The 22278-nt window shown below is 42.8% G+C and overlaps 1 protein-coding gene across 1 annotated transcript in view; it reads left to right on the forward strand.

Moving 5' to 3' along the window:
• The window catches only part of LOC134528991 (protein Wnt-16-like), a 79109-nt gene that overhangs the window by 26212 nt on the left and 30619 nt on the right, over window positions 1-22278 (forward strand). Inside the window, exon 4 of the mRNA XM_063362659.1 lies at window positions 21513-21651. Coding sequence (XP_063218729.1) covers window positions 21513-21651 — 139 coding nt within the window. The remainder of the gene's footprint in view (window positions 1-21512; window positions 21652-22278) is intronic.

Consider the following 22278-nt stretch of genomic DNA (forward strand, 5'->3'; position numbering starts at 1 on the left):
GTTATATCTTATCTAATATTTTTTCATTCTTCATAGCTTTTCAATGCTGAGAATACAACAATTGAACTTGGAGTTCAGTTTTCGTACGTAGATGACGATGACATTTATTTTCTCTCCTTTTCAATTCTCGATTGATTTATTACGTTCTTTGACTATTATTTAACCTCTGAATTTGCAAATCTCTAGTTCCAAATAATAAAATCAGAAGAAAAAGAATAAATTTTATCAATTAATTATAATTAATTTAATAAATTGTATTTTATTTAATTTATAGAGGTCATAATGTATTGTCTCCATTTATTAGCCTATTAGTTGCTCTAAATTCAATTATTTATGAAATATTGGCCAAATTTTTTTATTAGTTGGTTTATATTTGGTTGTTTTATTTAACATAAATTTTATTTTCTATTTAAATTAGTTAATTTTGGAATTTGTAATTAAATAAATTTTTATTTCAGTTATTAAATTGAAATAGGTTATTTATTTGTAAATAATTTAAATAAGATTTTATTGTAAATTGTATTATATAACTTGATTATGTTCATAGAATTGAAGCTATCTTAAAAAACAAATGAGATTCATTTTGATACTTTTTTTATTGTGTCAAAATAAAAATATAACCAGACAGCTGTCAGGATAAATATTTTCAAAAAACTGATCAGATTGATTTATTTAAATCAAGTAGACCTGATTTAAGTGAGCTTAATTAAGTGAGATTAATTATTAATATATAATTGTTCTTATAATTTTCTTCGTTTTGGTGATTTTTTTTATTTGAGTAGAATGTTAGTTAATGTGTAGTTGATGATAATTTAGTTAATTGCTACTCAATTCAGAAGTGGTTTTGATTGACATTTGAAGTGAGTGAAAACAAACTTAGTAAACTCAATCAATAAGAAGTTATGCTTCATAATCTTGAAGTTTTGGTGAGTTTTTATGTAATTTTTTTTCCGTTTAAACGTATATAATTCTAATATACTCTACTATATTCCCCGTGTAATTCATCAACATAATTTTAAATAATTCAACTTATGAAGTAATAACTGAAATATTAATTACATCTCCGTTTAATAGTAATTACTAGATTCTTAATTAAATTTAAAAACGTCCGTTCATTATTTTTTAAAGTTTATTAAACTTTTTTTAAATTTGATTTGTTAAGTTATTGATAAATAATACATTTAATGAAATTTTATTTATGGTTATAATGATAGTTTAATTTTTTAAACTATTATTTTTCAAATAAATTTTATTACAATGCTTACCCACTGTAGCATGTCTGCTACAGCTCTGGCCTGGATAAGGTTTATGTTGGCAGAAATGGTAGATGGTGTATTTATTTTTCTGGCCTGCCTAGTAATAGAAGTTATTTTGATTTACGTTTGTTATATTTGGTTTAACGTAAAAAATATATGAAACTGTAATTTTTATTTAGCCTTCTTAATTTGTTAATTTTAATGGACTTTAGTTATTATATTGGTCTGGAAGGTTCGAGAACATCATCGATTGTATCGCTCCGCGGCGAACGCACGTGGCGGAAGAGCTGTGTGTCTGACGTCAGCGGACATATGGAGTGGGTGTGACGTCAGAGGACGAGTGATCGGGAGTCGGCCCGTGGGCCTAGCCGGCGGCGGACGTGTCGAAATAAAGCGGGTTGGCCGTAGTGATGCTTCCACTACGAAGCGATTATGAACGGCTTGCCCTTTTGAAAAAGGTTGGGGAAGCCGTATACGTAGGACGCGAGTGAGCGGTGAAGAGGTTGGTGAATATCGCGAGCATGTTTTAAGGAGGAAATACGTGCGTCGACAACACCTCCGAACCAGCATGACGGGAACTCGTCGCAGCAGAAAATCGCAACTACGGCAACGTCTAATGGTGATGGTTCGCCATCATTTTACACTCGTGAGTAAGTGAGTGTACCACGTGACCGGACTTCTCGACGTGGAACGCAAGTAAGTGCCAGCCATGCCACCGCCCCATTGGCCCTTTTTAGTCGCAGCAAGAAATGATAAAGCTGGGATTTTGCAAATTTAAATAACTTACTACGCAACCTGATTGTTCAGCAGTTGGTTACCTTCCGCGTGCAAAAATAACTATACTCGACAGACTATGACTTAAACTGTGAAAGGTTTTTTGTTTTAAGCCAAAATTTTGGAACTAGATAAAATTTTTTAAGATATTTAGTGAGATGTTAATATGTGTTAATATGTTGTTACATTACGCTTATCAGATGCAAAAGTTTATCCTTTAATATTTATAGTTGTACTATGCCTGGCGCGTCAGAGGTTGTTTTTAATATGTTATATATATATATTTATAGTTAATATTTTTTTGGGGTAATTATATTAATTCTTCGGAGCTCCGAAATATAAGATCAGAGTATACCGTTGGTAGTAATTGATGAAGTATTTTGTGTATAGTTTAACGGTAATTTTTTTATATGATACAGTATGTAATGGAAGTGGTTCGCGGCGATTTGTGAGAAATCCGTTTATGATATATTTATCTAACTATTAAATGGTGCCATATAAATTTCTCATTTTTTTTATAACTTGCTGTCCCCTCTCACTGTTCAAAATCTTACTAGTAGTGTTGTTGTGTCTGCTATCGGTTTGGATTCAAATATTTGTTTTTGGGGTTTGCCTGCGCTCGCGGTACGAGTCATTAGAGTCTTTTGACGGTGTGGCGAGGCGCGGGAGTTGTACGTGTTGGCTAGGGTCAGGGCCAAAACGTTATAAAGTGCGCTACTCTGCTATATGCAGTGGCTGGAGGGCAGCAGGCGTAATGTTATTTCTTGTAGGGGTCATTGTGTTTGGAATAATAAGGGCTAGTATGGCAGTGAATGTGAGTTGGATTTTTAATTTGCAGCGCCCGGACTTGATAAACAACCTGGAAAAGGTGGGGATAACAGTGGAAGGGCAGGAGGACATAGAATTCCTCCAGGTGACGTTTATGGAATACGTTTTGCATGGAGCTGACGGAAATGTTTCAGGGGGAGAGGTTAATAAAAGTGATCATTACTTGAATCAGAAATTGTTTTTCGAGGCGATAAAAAATATTCCTTACTTAAAATATAAAAATCCGGAGGACTTAATCCAGTTTTGCAGCGAGGTGGAAAAATTGCGGGAAATTAAAGAATGGGCCGACGATAATATTATTTTGAAGAGTGTTGTAGTTAAATGTTCGGGAGTAGCTCGCGCCGTAGTTATTGACGGATTGGTTAATAACCTTAGTTGGTGTGAAGTAAGTGAGGGTTTATGGGATGCCCTGTGTCCGCGGCGCCGTAAGTTACAACTCGTGCAGGACAGAGTGTTTAGGTTTCAAAAGGAGGGGGAGAGAATGGGTGATTATGTATATGATATTTTGTTACACTTGAAAGTATTTGGTTTGTGTTTACCGCAGCAGGCCATGGTGGATATAATTGTAGAAAATATGAATCCCGATGTGAGGAGAGAGTGTTCATTTGTGGAAAGACCGAGGGATCTGAATGGGCTGCGAAGGTGGTCGGTAGAAATAGAAAACGTGATGTATGCGCGGCAGGAGTACCAAAAAAATATACACGGGGTGAACAAAGTTGTCGAAGAGAGCGTAGTTGAGGAAATATTCACCCGCGGGAAAAGGAAAGGGAAATGTCATACGTGTGGGGAGAAAGGGCACTATAGAGTAGAGTGTACTCAAAAGGGCAAAGACAAGGTCTTGAGGGTTAAGAAAAAGGGTAATGATTGTTTTTATCGTCACGAAGGGGGGCATTTTCAGCGGGGCGGTCAATCAATTTCTAAACAAGGATGTTTTTATTGTGGGAAGAAATCGCATGTGGTTCGTTTTTGTAGGAAAAAGGGGCGGCTAAATAAATTGCGTTTTGGGAATAAACATTTTTTAGCCGTGATACGGAACGAAAATAATTTACAGGTAGACCTTAAAATGTATGAGGAGAAGGTGGTGGCTCTTATTGATACTGGGGCTACCCGAAGTTTTGTAAGTGAGGAATTTGTGAATAAGCTATTAAAAAGGGATGGGAAATTAAAAAAAAAATTAGCGGTCGCGAGTGGTATGGAATTTCAACTCGCAGACGGAAAAAATAAAATCTCTAAATTAAAGGCTTACTTACACATTAAAATTGGATCTTTTTCATGGGATCGCGAGTTTTGGGTGATACCTGATCTTATTAAGGAGGTAATTTTAGGAATGGATTTTTTGGTGGACACTCGGGCGGTTATCGATTGTAATAAGAAGAAGTTGAGTTTCTCCTTTGAGCCAAAGGTTAGTGTGAGGTTAACCAAGAATAGGAGTAAGACAGAGGTAGTGTGTGGTGGAATGCAGGGGGCTGAGAGTAGGTTAGATCAAGAAGTGGTAGGTCGAATTCAAGAAATTATCGAGGAGTTTGGAGATGTGATCACTGATAAAGTAGGAAAGTGTGAAATAGATCCTTACTGTATTAAGCTAACGGATAACAAAGCAGTGAAGTGTGTACCATACCAGTGCCCCCCTCCGAAGATGCAAGCCTTTAGACAGATAATACAGGATTTAATGGAGAAAGGAATTATTTGTGCGTCAAAATCTGTGTATGCGTCACCGGCCTTTTTGGTAAAGAAAAAAAAGGCAGGGGAATATCGTTTAGTGCTGGACTATCGCCTTTTGAATGAAAAAATTCGGCTAGATCCTTTCCCTTTACCTAAGATTGAGGTGTTATTCCAATATTTGGGCAAGGCCAAATATTTCACTATTTTGGATCTGAACGCGGCCTTTCACCAATGTGTGCTCGACCCTGAGAGCCAGCCGTATACTAGTTTTGTGACACCCTGGGGCCAATATGAGTGGAGAAGAGTACCTTTTGGTGTGAACTTTGGGGCGCAATGTTTATCCAGGATTTTAGGGAAAGTTTTACAAGAGTATCAATACAAGTTCTTACTTAGCTTTTTAGACGACATCTGTGTGTTTTCCGATTCCTTGGAAGAACATTTTCAGCATTTACGGAAAGTGCTGGAGAAACTACGAGAAGCTGGGTTTACGGTAAACCCGGAGAAGGTGTGTTGGGTAAAAAGGAAAATCAGTTTTTTAGGATTTATTGTGGGAGATGGATGCTTAGAGATGGATCCTGCAAAAATAGCTCCGATTGTTAATTATGGCCCACCTAAAAATCTGAAAGGGGTTATGCGCTTTTTGGGGATGCTGGGTTTTTTTAGCAGGTTCATACCCGATTATGCCACCTTGTGCGCCCCTTTAAATGAACTAAAAAAGAAGGGAGTAGCCTTTGTTTGGGGTGAAGCTCAGAATAAAGCTTTCCAGGAGTTAAAACGCGCCATTTCAAGCCCTCCGGTGTTGGCACTTCCAAATTTTGATAAAAAATTTATTGTGCAAGTGGATGCGTCTAGTTTAGCCCTAGGGGCGGTTTTATTGCAAGAAGGAGAAAGGGGTTTACAACCTGTTATGTTTGCTAGTAGGACGCTCAATAAACATGAAAAAGGTTATAGTGTATATGAGAAAGAGGCCCTCGCTTGCGTCTATGCCTTAGAAAGATTTGAGTGTTATTTAGAACACGATGAATTTGAACTACATACGGACAACCAGGCCCTAACTTGGCTCTTTACCCATCCTAAGCAGCTTGGAAAGATTGGGCGGTGGGTGATGAGATTAAGTCGTTTCAGATTTAAGATTCGTCACATCAAAGGGCAGGAAAATAAAGTGGCCGATGCTTTGTCGCGCATGTATAATCCCGAAGAGCATGTTGTAGAAAATGAGGACCAATCAGACGAGAGCGAATGTGAAGAGGAGGACGGGGTGGAAGTTAAAGAATATTTAAATGTTTTAGGAGACTTTCCCGAAAGTTCTATAGGTATAGAGGAATGGCAGGAGAGGGATTGTGACGTCAGAAATATTCGTAGTAAAGTAGGGGAAAAGGGGTATGAAAATTTCCAACTTTTTAAAGGAATTCTATATTGGGTGAAAGATGGGGTAAAAAAGGTATATGTCCCCGAGGGTTTGACGAGTGTGCTTTTAAGATATTTTCATGATTCTTGTGTAGGAGCCCATGGTGGAAGTGAGAAAACAGAGGAAAGATTAAAGGGGAAGTTTTATTGGCCCACCCTAAAAAAGGATGTGGATGAGTATGTTAAGCAATGTCATTTGTGTCAAGTGTGTAAACAACCCCGCAATAGTAAGGTGGGGAAATACTCGGTGGAGAAGATCGAGAGACCGTGGGAAAGAGCATTTATTGATGTTTTTGGGCCCTTACCGCGCACCGTGCGAGGAAATAACTGTTTGTTAGTATTAGTAGACGGGTTTAGTAAGTTTTGTATAATGATGGCTTTGCGGGACATGAAGAGTGTGCAGGTGGTACGGGCATTGGTGGATAAAGTTTGGAGTTTGTATGGGGGTCCGGAGCTACTGGTTTCCGATAATGCCACTTATTTTATGAGTACCATGTTCCAACAAATGTGTTTCCGATGGGGGGTGAAACATATTACTACGAGCCCTTATTATCCCAAACCCAATTTAGTTGAGAGAGTAAACAAGAATATCAAGGTAGCCTTAAGCATTTTTCACCAAAAAGACCCCCGCCACTGGGATGATTCGGTGCCTTATCTGAACTTGGCGTTTAACAGTAGCAAACACAGTGGAACAGGTTTTACTCCTGGAGAAATTTTTTTGGGTCGAGAACTCTGTCACCCTCTATTAAATGTTTGGGGGATCAATCCGGAATGTTTAGAGGTACATAGTCCTAGACGACTGGAAAATATGTGGAATGAAGTTGCTATCAATTTGGACAAAGCTAGGAATAAGATCTGTTCGCAGTATAACAAAGATCGTATTCCTAATCCTTATCAGATAGGTGACAAGGTTTTGTGCAGACAATATATACTTAGTAATAAAAAGGATTTTATTTCTGGGAAACTTCAGCACGCTTTTGCGGGGCCCTTTGAAATAACTAGATTTCTAGGTCCAGTCACGGTTTTGCTACGAGATGTTAAGAATGTGTATAAAGTAAAGAAGGCGCATGTTTCGCAGTTAAAAAAATATATTATTCCAGGTGGATAATGAGTTGGGTAGGTTAAGAGTGGAATATTTTTTGTTATGGTATTTGATTTATTTTTAAGTACTGTCGGTTATAGCGGTTAGTCTTTGTTCCTTTGTTAATTGTTGGTGCTATCTTGTCATTACTTTGTTCCGTTGTTAGGTGACTTTGTGTAGTTTTCTCTCCTTTTTATCTTTATTCTTGTTCTTACTTGCCCTATTAATTGTACTTTAATTGTTACCTTTTATTGTTAGGCTATTCGGTCCTAGGATGATTACCGCTAAAACGATAAGGGTTTGGATAAAACCTTTTCTTTAATTGCTTCAATGGTTTTTTTTGAGCGGGGTGATTTGTAGCATGTCTGCTACAGCTCTGGCCTGGATAAGGTTTATGTTGGCAGAAATGGTAGATGGTGTATTTATTTTTCTGGCCTGCCTAGTAATAGAAGTTATTTTGATTTACGTTTGTTATATTTGGTTTAACGTAAAAAATATATGAAACTGTAATTTTTATTTAGCCTTCTTAATTTGTTAATTTTAATGGACTTTAGTTATTATATTGGTCTGGAAGGTTCGAGAACATCATCGATTGTATCGCTCCGCGGCGAACGCACGTGGCGGAAGAGCTGTGTGTCTGACGTCAGCGGACATATGGAGTGGGTGTGACGTCAGAGGACGAGTGATCGGGAGTCGGCCCGTGGGCCTAGCCGGCGGCGGACGTGTCGAAATAAAGCGGGTTGGCCGTAGTGATGCTTCCACTACGAAGCGATTATGAACGGCTTGCCCTTTTGAAAAAGGTTGGGGAAGCCGTATACGTAGGACGCGAGTGAGCGGTGAAGAGGTTGGTGAATATCGCGAGCATGTTTTAAGGAGGAAATACGTGCGTCGACAACACCTCCGAACCAGCATGACGGGAACTCGTCGCAGCAGAAAATCGCAACTACGGCAACGTCTAATGGTGATGGTTCGCCATCATTTTACACTCGTGAGTAAGTGAGTGTACCACGTGACCGGACTTCTCGACGTGGAACGCAAGTAAGTGCCAGCCATGCCACCGCCCCATTGGCCCTTTTTAGTCGCAGCAAGAAATGATAAAGCTGGGATTTTGCAAATTTAAATAACTTACTACGCAACCTGATTGTTCAGCAGTTGGTTACCTTCCGCGTGCAAAAATAACTATACTCGACAGACTATGACTTAAACTGTGAAAGGTTTTTTGTTTTAAGCCAAAATTTTGGAACTAGATAAAATTTTTTAAGATATTTAGTGAGATGTTAATATGTGTTAATATGTTGTTACATTACGCTTATCAGATGCAAAAGTTTATCCTTTAATATTTATAGTTGTACTATGCCTGGCGCGTCAGAGGTTGTTTTTAATATGTTATATATATATATTTATAGTTAATATTTTTTTGGGGTAAATATATTAATTCTTCGGAGCTCCGAAATATAAGATCAGAGTATACCGTTGGTAGTAATTGATGAAGTATTTTGTGTATAGTTTAACGGTAATTTTTTTATATGATACAGTATGTATTGGAAGTGGTTCGCGGCGATTTGTGAGAAATCCGTTTATGATATATTTATCTAACTATTAAATGGTGCCATATAAATTTCTCATTTTTTTATAACTTGCTGTCCCCTCTCACTGTTCAAAATCTTACTAGTAGTGTTGTTGTGTCTGCAATCGGTTTGGATTCAAATATTTGTTTTTGGGGTTTGCCTGCGCTCGCGGTACGAGTCATTAGAGTCTTTTGACGGTGTGGCGAGGCGCGGGAGTTGTACGTGTTGGCTAGGGTCAGGGCCAAAACGTTACACCACTTTAATTTCCTATCCATTGCATTTAATACTGATCCACAGCGAAGCGTGGGCGGGTTTAGCTAGTTTATATCATATGTTTAAAATGCCACGACAGATTGTCACCATCACGTGTATAACCATCTATAGTACTGAGGTGGCAATTCAATTGATTTATTTTTACGTCATGTATATCAAAATAACGATAAAATAAACTTAAGCATGAATGATTTCACAGAAAAAATATGTTTACGCTACTCCATCTTTAATAATACCCACATTATATTTCTGATGGGCTATTGGGGTTCACTTCACTACTACCTTACTTCTTAATGGCGGTGGTGTTGTTTTTGTCATGTTGGGGATGTTACAGGGTATTGTGATTCCAGCATTATGTTTTTAGCATGGGCTGTGAAAACCATTAGAAGAGTATTCTAACATATAGATATACAGGAAAAAAAACTATTGCCATTAAGAATAGATAAAAAAATCCACAGCATTTCCAACTTGTATACTGTGAATACGGAATATTTTTTATACGTTACTTGAGAACGATTTATGTTTGCTGTTTAAGTTTTACTGATTAAGTAGTTGTGAAATTATACCTATATTTTAACTGCCTCAATGACTAAGAAATAATTTAGAAATACTGTAATGAGCTGGTTAAGTGAAAACATTTCAAAAATTTAATTTATGAAAGCCTTGAAATCATGTTTATGTATGTTTACTAGGGGAATAGCCTATTTCCTATATTATTTTTCTTCTTATTCTGAAATTGTTGCTTGTCCGTAAACATATTAATAGCGAGGTCAATGCAGACGGCAAAACACAACGCCACAGTAGAGCGACAATGTGAAAGGGATTAGCCGTGACCTATAGTTAGAGACCCGTGAAATTCGCGGGTTCATTTCGTGTTATGCTAAAATTCAAATAATTATACCTTAGTGCGGCTTCTGCCATTGGTTCACTATTAACCTGGAGGACTGAGGGCCAATTAGAGACCCTCACTCATAGAAGTGTCGAATCACAGGCCACCCAGTCGAGACGACTCACAAGTCAACAGCCAATGAACAGTTGGCATTTGCCCGAGTGTGTAGAGTATATTGGAGTCTATGCTGGAGGTCATTGAACCCGCGAATTTCACGGGTCTCTACCTATAGTACGGAACCATCCTACCAATTCTCTAGAAAAAAATCGGTGGGGCTGTATCGAGAGTCACGGCCGTTGGTTTCACGTCAAACTTCTATGTCAGCGAGTCGCTTTTAGTTTAATGGTTTAAAATAAAAACAACAAAAACGAGAAATTGACTACGTACTAAAAATTTTAATTCAAAACAGACACTAAATGGTAGCTTACTATTAATTTCAATTAATATTCGACGAAAATTCTGTTTAACATTGGCCTGTGATATGATAAATGAGATACCGAAGGCATAATATAAAATTAATGTTTTTTGGTGAACGTACAATCTGTATTGCCCAGTGTTGTCAGTTCTCTATACACAATCACACGAATCACCGCGCTATCACATCTGAGTCGTGAGCTTCACTGAACAGAAATTTTTTCCGAACCTAAATTAAAACTACGTGTATTTGGGAGGTCTAGGTAGGGAAGACTTAAGTGCGTCTCAGGCCGAAGCCTGTATAGTTAGAAAAATGTTAAAGCAAGATTTCCGTCAGCGGCACAAACCACCCACTTAAAGTAACAAAACTAGGCAACAAGTGGTTTTCAATGCTTACGACGAATGCACCCACCACTCAGAAGTGGGTTATAGCTAGGGACACCTGTATTTCGCGAATACATTTCGTGTCAAGTTATTTCACAAAATACTGTAGCTTTTCTCCTGTGGTTATTGGCTGAGGTCGGTGAGAGGTGTCGTCCCGCTCTTGACGGGGCCAATGAGAATGTGGTCACCGTACTGCTGCACCCTCACAATTTGCCATGACTCTTAGAAAAAGCTACAGTAGTTTGTGAAATACCTTGACATGAAATGAAATCGCGAAATACAGGTGTGCCTAGTTATAGCCCTCTTTTTCGGACAATTTACCCCAATGTGTGCACAGGAAAATCATCAACGAAGATATAGGCCTATACGTTCAACAGGGGAAATTACAGTTCGATCACAATTTCTGGTCCAATGCCCAGAGCGATTGCAATTGACGCATCGGAAATTGCTATATTTGCGAACCGTTAATACTGAAGAACAATAAATTCCCCCACCCCCTTTTTTTCCCAATTAATTTATATCAATGCAGTGTATTTGCAAACATTTAAATTACTTTGATTTGTTAGTATGAACTTCTTAACCTCAAATATCCGTGCGCTTCTTGGCTTGAAGTATACAAGCTGTTTATTTTCTTCTTCGCCTGTGACGCCGGCGGTTGGAGACAACCAATATCTGACGCTCGGGCGATGCTCGCGCGTAGGCGCGTGCGTCATCGACTCTGATTGGCTGGAGCTCGTCACACCACGCCTCGTTGCATCCCGGCGTGCTGCAGGCGCATCTTGTGATTGGCTCGTGATTTGCGGCCGTCTGCAGCAGCAGCTACTGCCCTGTTTGGCCGGGCCATTTAGGACGCGCTTGCTTCCGCATTGCTAGGGCCATGCATATTTCGCGAAAAGATTCCGAGATTAGTTATAAGTAGAGACATGCAAAATTCGCGGATTCATTTCGCGATAGGCTAGCATCAAAACAACTATACCTTCGTACCGCTTCTGCGATTGGCCCACATTTTATCCGGGGAACTGTGAGCCAATGGGAAACACTAAACCAAGAAAGTGCCGAATTACGGACAGCCTAGTTGAGACGTCTCACGCGTCAGTAGCCAATGAACAGGTGTCATTTCCGCGAGTATTTAAAGGACTGTGGAGTCTGTCCTAGAGGTCAATGAATCCGCGAATTTTGCAGGTCTCTAGTTATAAGTTAAAACACTGTAGCATCGACCGTGTTTAGTGATTGGGTGAATTTCTTTCAGGCGCGTGTCGATGGTTACAACACCAATCACAGTATTTCAGTGCGGAAGCAAACGCGTGCTGAGTGGCTCGCTCAAATAAGGCAACGACTTCTCTCGCAGACGGCCGCCAATCACAAGGGAGAAACCACTGTTGCGGGTATACCTTGTTGCAGTCTAATAGACGTTAAGATTTATTCGCGAAAAATGCCTACCCCTACGCATTGCATGGCTGACAGTAGACATGTTCCTGAAATAAATCCAGCCAACCACGAAACACAGACGATGCTTCTGGGTTGTAGCCGCGTCCAAGGCGAAGATATCGCCGACGTTTCGGTCGACGTTGCAGTCGCCATCATCAGGGAGCAGTTACCTACTCACCCTGCCTTTTAATAATCTCGCCTGTGATGGAAACTTTTTTCCGATCGGCTGCAGCTCTGGGTCAATCAGAGCCTTCCTCTCTTCTGATTGGCCTACAGCTGCAGCCAACTTAACTAACCCCGGCACACTCCGGCACACCCCGGCACACCCAATAGCACCATTTTGCACCTTGTAATTAGGGACACCTGTATTTCGTGAATAAATTTCGTGTCAAGGTATTTCACAAAATACTGTAGCTTCTCTCATGTGGTTATTGGCTGAGGTGGGTGAGAGGTGTCGTCCCGCTCTTGACGGGGCCAATGAGAATGTGGTCACCGTACTGCTGCACCCTCACAATTTGCCACGACTCTTAGAAAAAGCTACAGTGTTTTGTGAAATACTTTGACATGAAATGAAATCGCGAAATACAGGTGTCCCTACTTGTAAAACCAATGTTTTCCGGGGGAGGACCCCTGGACCCCCCCCCCCCCCCCCTTCGTTTTTTGCTTGGAGTATGTGCACTGTGTAGGGGCCACTTTTCTGGATGATGCCAGGGGCACGGGTCTGCCCGGCACATCCCGGCACACCCCGGCACACCCCGGCACACCCCGGCACACCCCGGCACACCCCGGCACACCCCGGCACACCCCGGTACACCCCGGCACACCCCGGCACACCCCGGCACACCGCGGCACACCCCGGCACACCCCGGTACACCCCGGCACACCCCGGTACACCCCTGCACACCGCGGCACACCCCGGCACACCCCTGCACACCCCGGCACACCCCGGCACACCCCGGCACACCACGGCACACCCCGGCACACCCCTGCACACCCCGGTACACCCCGGCACACCCCGGTACACCCCTGCACACCGCGGCACACCCCGGCACACCCCTGCACACCGCGGCACACCCCGGCACACCCCTGCACACCGCGGCACACCCCGGCACATCCCGGCACACCCCGGCACACCCCTGCACACCGCGGCACACCCCTGCACATCCCGGCACACCCCGGCACACCCCGGCACACCCCTGCACACCCCGGCACACCCCGGCACACCCCGGCACACCCCTGCACACCCCGGTACACCCCGGCACACCCCGGTACACCCCTGCACACCGCGGCACACCCCGGCACACCCCTGCACACCGCGGCACACCCCGGCACACCCCTGCACACCCCGGCACACCCCGGCACACCGCGGCACACCGCGGCACACCCCGGCACACCCCGGCACTCAGCCGCGGGAGATATGCGCGCGCCCCGAGAGATGACATCCGACCACGGTTCAGGTGTTTACTCATTTCCGGGAGACACTGCAGGTAGCCAGTCCTGCGGTGGACTAGTTGGTGTGTTTGATTAGGGGGGGGGGGGGTGTGGTAGGGAGTTCATTAGGGGCAGTACAGTCGCGCCTAGAACATTGCAGCCGGGAGGCCAAGCTTCAGTACGTTGCTGTGATAGAAACATGTGTTGATTTCACCTATTTATGAAGAAAAAAAATTTGTTACCATAATAATAAACTTATATTTTAAGGTTTTTGCTCAGGAAAGGTTTGAAAAAAAAACCTTGAAATTTTGCCACATTAAAGTTAATTTCTAACTTTAGTCACGAAATAAGTCTGTCGTGAGGCGTAATGTCAAGGTCAAACACTTAACATTGTTGTTCTACTAGCGACCCGCCCCGGTTTCGCACGGGTGCAATGCTGATACTAAATATAATAAATATAAATATAGACTAAAAACAAAAGATAATCAACAAAAGATACCTTTGTATTCTATTCAGTTCTTTTTTGAACTTAAATACCTTACCTTAAACTACGATTTTCGATAATTAAATAAAAAATATTTTACTTACTATTCGTTCGACTAAAAACAAAAGATAATCAACAATTATCAACAACATGATCTATTTCGTAGAGTTCAGCCAGCGTTTGCAATGTAAGCGCAAAAAAAAAAAAATGTTTATTTACGACATCACATTAGAAACCTCTAATTTTATCAGTGTTTCTCTAATATATTACGCATGTATTATACATATAAACCTTCCTCTTGAATCACACTCTATATATTAAAAAAACCGCATCAAAATCAGTTGCGTAGTTTAAAGATCTAAGCATACATAGGGACAGACAGACAGCGGGAAGTGACTTTGTTTTATACTATGTAGTGATTATAATGCAAAAAAAAAAAGTATTTCTTTTCAACTTGTTTCCAAAATAGTGATATTGTGAGCAATGAACTATAAATGTCGAGCTTGAGAGATGATTGCAGAAATGGGAGAAAGTGATAAGGGCAGAGTGGAGCATGTGGCTAGCGCTACTATCGGTAAGCAACACCACAGCCATAGCAGTGGGCCCTGTCCGAGCCTGCATGACACCGCACTATCGCGTACTTGTTGGTGTCCTTTATTTTCAGTATTTCAGCTGTTGCCTGCATTTGCGCTCTCTTGTGTCATGTCATGATGCCTGTAGCAATGGTGCTGACCCGGGGTAGTCTCTGAGGCCCGCTGGCTCTTGCAATATCGTAACTGTCAAATGGGAATAGTGAAAGTTATACCACGGCCCATATGGGAATCAATCCAACTAATAATAATTCCACGCAGATGACTTCTTGGGTAGCTTGTCGAACTGGAGAGACTTCAATTTCTAGGGATCGGAAAAATTCGCGGGTTCAATGACCTGCAGGATGAACTCCATAGTTCTACGTACACTCGGTCAAATGTCACCCACTCATTGGCTGCTGTGTTTTGAGACGTCCCAACGTAGCAGCCTGTGATTCGATAAAGCTTTGGTTGGGTGTTTCTCATTGGCCCAGAGTCATCCAGGTGAGTTGTGAGCCAATAGCAGAGGCAGCACTGAGGTATAACTATTTTTATTTTAGCCTATCGCGAAATGAATTCGCGAATTTTTCCGGTCTCTTTCAATTTGGTTACCTAACCTCGGAGTAGATTGTTCTTTGTATCAATAAATATTTTGTGTTGAAATATTAAGTTGTTATGCATTGATAGTTTTCCACCCGGTTTCTGCCTTAAGTCAGCGGGGTTTGGCTAAATCTGCCAACATAGTCATGTCCTTACTTAAGTATTTTAATTTGTCAGACAGTTTATAGCTTTGTGTGGATAAACTGTGCTGGACGTAGACAGCGAAGTGTAAAATAATAATAATAATTAATAGAATAAAAAATATTTGCATTTACATGCATTTTTTACTTAATAATAATTAATGAAAAATTTGGTAGTTTGACTTTTGATTTTATTTTAGAGTTTTTTTATTCAAGTTCCAAGCACACATTTTAAGTGGTTTAAAAATATAGCCGCAACATTCTAGTTTATTTTCCAGGCCATGTTCAGTACTATGTCCATAATAAATATTACTATAATTTGTTTAGATTAAGCCGAGTCAATACAAGGAAATTTGTACTATTTAAAACGAGCAAGTAATACCGTTTTGAACTTACGTATTGAAACCGTGAAATTACTGTAGTGGACAAGAGTACTCGAAGCAAATAGGAATCGTCTTATTGTTAGATGCATAGCGCATAGGTTAAAAAGTGCATACCGCCGGATAACCTTTCTTTTGCTCACTTAATAAGCAAGTCTCCAAAATCGGAACCAATACTAGAAATGATTATTCAACATCATATTCAAAAAGTGATCATACTCGAAATGCATTAGGCCTATGCTTAATACAGAACCATATGGCTTATATTATTACAATACATTCGTAAAAGCATGACAGGTTACTCTGCACATTACAGTAAGCATAATGCCTTCCCTTGTGGATGCTGAATGTCCCGATGTTCAGGCACTGTTGGGTCTACAGCTGTAAAACACACAGTGTACAGTGTACCACCTTATGGCATACGCAGCACACATCTAGTATGGTTGTAGAGTATGCCGTGTGGCTCGCAGTCTCTTGTCTTACATGCACAGACTATTTTTTTTTGGTACTTTTACAAGGAAAATTTTGTAATCTCAGTTCGCCAACGATATCACTTGTAGGCAGAGCTTTGCACTAAATTAAATCGTAAAAAGCTCTGCCTTGTAATTTTACCAGTGATATCGTTGGCAACTGAGTTTCCAAAAGTACACCAATTTATTTGAGCGTATTTGTTAAGGCTTTACAGTTACCGTTAAGCGCAACAGGTTGATGTCCGTACAATGTGCCTGGTGGTACGAAGAATCTCATCCTATATGCTTGTCATTGGTGTTTGCTTAGGTGAATGGCATGCTAAATACCTAAAAATACTGGTGCTGAATGGCACGTGGTTCGAAGGCAATGTGTCCACATACTTGTGATTGTCTATGGTGTTGTTGCTTGGCACACCGTGTATGGACACACAGGATGCCTAATGTCGGTGCCAGTAATTACTGTTGTTTACAGTCTGCTTGTTCGTAGTGAAGATGACCACCTAGTATGCTCGTGTGAATAAATGGGTAAGCGTTTGCTAAGTTTAACACTTGTGTTGTCGTTTTGATTTCTTCACCCAAAACTTTGGCTTCTAAAATGAAGAAGCAATTTACCTAGAGGGTCATGTTTAATTAAAATATACTTTTAAAGGGTAGTTTGGAATATAAAAATTACATTTTTTTACAATAACCAGTGATCGAACCATAAAATGGCCATTCATAAAATATATTAATATGTTATTTTTTAAATTTTATTTATTTCATAATTTTATAGATTTCGAAATGGTGGCCAAGTTGCCCGTCAAGATAGCAACCAGTTAGGTGTCTGGTGATAGACAAATGAAGCAAGATGGCGATGGCGAACTTCAGCAGTCCACAAGAGAATCCAGCCTGTCAACCGATGTGATTGCCTTGACACCGCACTGGTTGGATAAAAATTATATGATATACATGACCTTCTTTATATGTACATTCATCGGGAATCGAACACAATATCTTAAAAAATGCACGACGTAGGTTTTTTTGTTTCTGTATTTTTTTAATTTTTATTAAACCATTTTTCATGTAATGTTAAATAGGCTAATTAATTTTTGCACTCGGTGGGTTAAAACTAGTAACTCCTTACTCGATGGCATAATTGCCCTTTTTATTACAGTTTTTTTATAATTTTTTAAAGAATTTTTTAAATGAAATATTTCGAAATTTAATGTAAAAACGTGCTCGAGGTGACATTTCAAGCCAAAGAATTTTTTGTGGAACGAAACCGCAATCTTTTCTTCTTAAAACGATAAATTTTCTTTCCATAAAGAGATTTTTTGGTACATTTTGTGTCACCTTCGAACATTTTGAAGGCAAAGCTACCAAAACGACAGAATTAAAGATTGCGGACTCCCGATTAGTCCTCCATGCTCTGACTCGAGTGCTTAACTGTTGGCGCCTTATTAACTCTCTATGAGTCCATTTATTGTGCGTACAAGTTAACATCTATGGTCCAACTTTATAAATATTTCTTCAGAAATATCTGAAATCGGTTGAAAACTAAAAATATAAACATTGTCCAGCATTGCATATAAAAACTAGTCCTAATTATGCCTGTTCGAACACATTTCAGATAGTCTGGATTTGCAGCAATAGGTTGTTTATTGGCTACAAAGATAACAATTGCTTTCAGTTGCAACAATTCGAAAAAGAAATATATAAATATATATTATTTTGTCGTGGCAAGGTTCGACGTCCCTGTGACGTGCAGTATGTCGTGATGTTGCAGTGACAACTTGCACTACGGACTGCAGTTCTCTCGCCGCCCCTGTGACGTGCAGTGTGTCGTGATGTTGCAGTGACAACTTGCACTACGGACTGCAGTTCTCTCGCCGCCCCTGTGACGTGCAGTGTGTCGTGATGTTGCAGTGACAACTTGCACTACGGACTGCAGTTCACTCGCCGCCCCTGTGACGTGCAATGTGTCGTGATGTTGCAGTGACAACTTGCACTACGGACTGCAGTTCTCTCGCCGCCCCTGTGACGTGCAGTGTGTCGTGATGTTGCAGTGACAACTTGCACTACGGACTGCAGTTCTCTCGCCGCCCCTGTGACGTGCAGTGTGTCGTGATGTTGCAGTGACAACTTGCACTACGGACTGCAGTTCACTCGCCGCCCCTGTGACGTGCAGTGTGTCGTGATGTTGCAGTGACAACTTGCACTACGGACTGCAGTTCTCTCGCCGCCCCTGTGACGTGCAGTGTGTCGTGATGTTGCAGTCACAACTTGCACTACGGACTGCAGTTCTCTCGCCTCCCCTGTGACGTGCAGTGTGTCGTGATGTTGCAGTGACAACTTGCACTACGGACTGCAGTTCTCTCGCCGCCCCTGTGACGTGCAGTGTGTCGTGATGTTGCAGTGACAACTTGCACTACGGACTGCAGTTCTCTCGCCGCCCCTGTGACGTGCAGTGTGTCGTGATGTTGCAGTGACAACTTGCACTACGGACTGCAGTTCACTCGCCGCCCATGTGACGTGCAGTGTGTCGTGATGTTGCAGTCACAACTTGCACTACGGACTGCAGTTCTCTCGCCGCCCCTGTGACGTGCAGTGTGTCGTGATGTTGCAGTGACAACTTGCACTACGGACTGCAGTTCACTCGCCGCCCCTGTGACGTGCAGTGTGTCGTGATGTTGCAGTGGCAACTTGCACTACGGACTGCAGTTCACTCGCCGCCCCTGTGACGTGCAGTGTGTCGTGATGTTGCAGTGACAACTTGCACTACGGACTGCAGTTCTCTCGCCGCCCCTGTGACGTGCAGTGTGTCGTGATGTTGCAGTGACAACTTGCACTACGGACTGCAGTTCTCTCGCCGCCCCTGTGATGTGCAGTGTGTCGTGATGTTGCAGTCACAACTTGCACTACGGACTGCAGTTCTCTCGCCGCCCCTGTGACGTGCAGTGTGTCGTGATGTTGCAGTGACAACTTGCACTACGGTCTTCAGTTCACTCGCCGCCCCTGTGACGTGCAGTGTGTCGTGATGTTGCAGTGACAACTTGCACTACGGACTGCAGTTCTCTCGCCGCCCCTGTGACGTGCAGTGTGTCGTGATGTTGCAGTGACAACTTGCACTACGGACTGCAGTTCTCTCGCCGCCCCTGTGACGTGCAGTGTGTCGTGATGTTGCAGTGACAACTTGCACTACGGACTGCAGTTCACTCGCCGCCCCTGTGACGTGCAGTGTGTCGTGATGTTGCAGTGACAACTTGCACTACGGACTGCAGTTCTCTCGCCGCCCCTGTGACGTGCAGTGTGTCGTGATGTTGCAGTGACAACTTGCACTACGGACTGCAGTTCTCTCGCCGCCCCTGTGACGTGCAGTGTGTCGTGATGTTGCAGTGACAACTTGCACTACGGACTGCAGTTCACTCGCCGCCCCTGTGACGTGCAGTGTGTCGTGATGTTGCAGTGACAACTTGCACTACGGACTGCAGTTCTCTCGCCCCCCGGTGACGTGCAGTGTGTCGTGATGTTGCAGTGACAACTTGCACTACGGACTGCAGTTCACTCGCCGCCCCTGTGACGTGCAGTGTGTCGTGATGTTGCAGTGACAACTTGCACTACGGACTGCAGTTCACTCGCCGCCCCTGTGACGTGCAGTGTGTCGTGATGTTGCAGTGACAACTTGCATTACGGACTGCAGTTCTCTCGCCGCCCCTGTGACGTGCAGTGTGTCGTGATGTTGCAGTGACAACTTGCACTACGGACTGAAGTTCTCTCGCCTCCCCTGTGACGTGCAGTGTGTCGTGATGTTGCAGTGACAACTTGCACTACGGACTGCAGTTCTCTCGCCGCCCCTGTGACGTGCAGTGTGTCGTGATGTTGCAGTGACAACTTGCACTACGGACTGCAGTTCTCTCGCCGCCCCTGTGACGTGCAGTGTGTCGTGATGTTGCAGTGACAACTTGCACTACGGACTGCAGTTCACTCGCCGCCCCTGTGACGTGCAGTGTGTCGTGATGTTGCAGTGACAACTTGCACTACGGAATGCAGTTATCTCGCCGCCCCTGTGACGTGCAGTGTGTCGTGATGTTGCAGTGACAACTTGCACTACGGACTGCAGTTCACTCGCCGCCCCTGTGATGTGCAGTGTGTCGTGATGTTGCAGTGACAACTTGCACTACGGACTGCAGTTCTCTCGCCGCCCCTGTGACGTGCAGTGTGTCGTGATGTTGCAGTGACAACTTGCACTACGGATTGCAGTTCTCTCGCCGCCCCTGTGACGTGCAGTGTGTCGTGATGTTGCAGTGACAACTTGCACTACGGACTGCAGTTCACTCGCCGCCCCTGTGACGTGCAGTGTGTCGTGATGTTGCAGTGACAACTTGCACTACGGACTGCAGTTCTCTCGCCTCGCCTGTGACGTGCAGTGTGTCGTGATGTTGCAGTGACAACTTGCACTACGGACTGCAGTTCTCTCGCCGCCCCGGTGACGTGCAGTGCGTCGTGATGTTGCAGTGACAACTTGCACTACGGACTGCAGTTCTCTCGCCGCCCCTGTGACGTGCAGTGTGTCGTGATGTTGCAGTCACAACTTGCACTACGGACTGCAGTTCTCTCGCCGCCCCTGTGACGTGCAGTGTGTCGTGATGTTGCAGTCACAACTTGCACTACGGACTGCAGTTCTCTCGCCTCCCCTGTGACGTGCAGTGTGTCGTGATGTTGCAGTGACAACTTGCACTACGGACTGCAGTTCTCTCGCCTCCCCTGTGACGTGCAGTGTGTCGTGATGTTGCAGTGACAACTTGCACTACGGACTGCAGTTCTCTCGCCGCCCCTGTGACGTGCAGTATGTCGTGATGTTGCAGTGACAACTTGCACTGTGGACTGCAGTTCTCTCGCGTCCCCTGTGACGTGCAGTGTGTCGTGATGTTGCAGTGACAACTTGCACTGTGGACTGCAGTTCTCTCACCGCCCCTGTGACGTGCAGTGTGTCGTGATGTTGCAGTGACAACTTGCACTGCGGACTGCAGTTCTCTCGCCGCCCCTGTGACGTGCAGTGTGTTGTGATGTTGCAGTGACAACTTACACTACGGACTGCAGTTCTCTCGCCTCCCCTGTGACGTGCAGTGTGTCGTGATGTTGCGGTGACAACTTGCACTACGGACTGCAGTTCTCTCGCCTCCCCGGTGACGTGCAGTGTGTCGTGATGTTGCGGTGACAACTTGCACTACGGACTGCAGTTCTCTCGCTGCCCCGGTGACGTGCAGTATGTCGTGATGTTGCAGTGACAACTTGCACTACGGACTGCAGTTCTCTCGCCGCCCCTGTGACGTGCAGTATGTCGTGATGTTGCAGTGACAACTTGCACTACGGACTGCAGTTCTCTCGCCGCCCCTGTGACGTGCAGTGTGTCGTGATGTTGCAGTGACAACTTGCACTACGGACTGCAGTTCTCTCGCCGCCCCGGTGACGTGCAGTATGTCGTGATGTTGCAGTGACAACTTGCACTACGGACTGCAGTTCTCTCGCCGGTTCGTGAACGCGCCGGAAGTTGTGAGTTTGCTCTCCCAGCCTAAGAAAATAATGCAAGTGCGGCTGCAGATGAACTTGCACAACAATGAAGTTGGGAGGCAGGTAACTCTAGGTTCATATTCATAAGCGCCTTGTAGGACCGTAAATAAACCTTTGTTTGGAGTCCTGACCTCTTGTTATATTTCCATGAAAACTTTGCTCTAGTATGCAATTTGATGTTTGATTTGTGTTTAAGCTTGGGTGGACATGTTGTAATGAATCTTACTTTGTTAAATTAAATTTTATTAAACTGTAGGATATATTTTAATGATAATATTATATTTCGGGACATTGAGATATCGATAGACATATTATTATTTTCCCGAAGTACACAATATGGGGGCTATTATCTACCAATATAGATATCTTATAATTTTACCTCTTACTATAACGACATTAATTTATCTACCACTCTACAAAAATGTAATTATGATCTACCATTTTAAAGACTTTAATTTACCACTTGCAATACATACTTCGAATTTAATAATCAAAGGATCAGTATTACTGGAGATCTAGCACTATAGTTTTTCTTTATTTAGAATACCACTCTAAGGATATATTTTTATACCAGAAGGAGACAAAGAGAAGGATAGCTATCACAATATATTTTTTCCTGTAAGCATATAGACAGCTATGCACATCTTTAACACGCACTATTCTTAACTTTAAGTATCATTATACGTAATT

Source organism: Bacillus rossius, chromosome 2, assembly GCF_032445375.1.
Source record: "Bacillus rossius redtenbacheri isolate Brsri chromosome 2, Brsri_v3, whole genome shotgun sequence".
NCBI lineage: Eukaryota > Metazoa > Arthropoda > Insecta > Phasmatodea > Bacillidae > Bacillus > Bacillus rossius.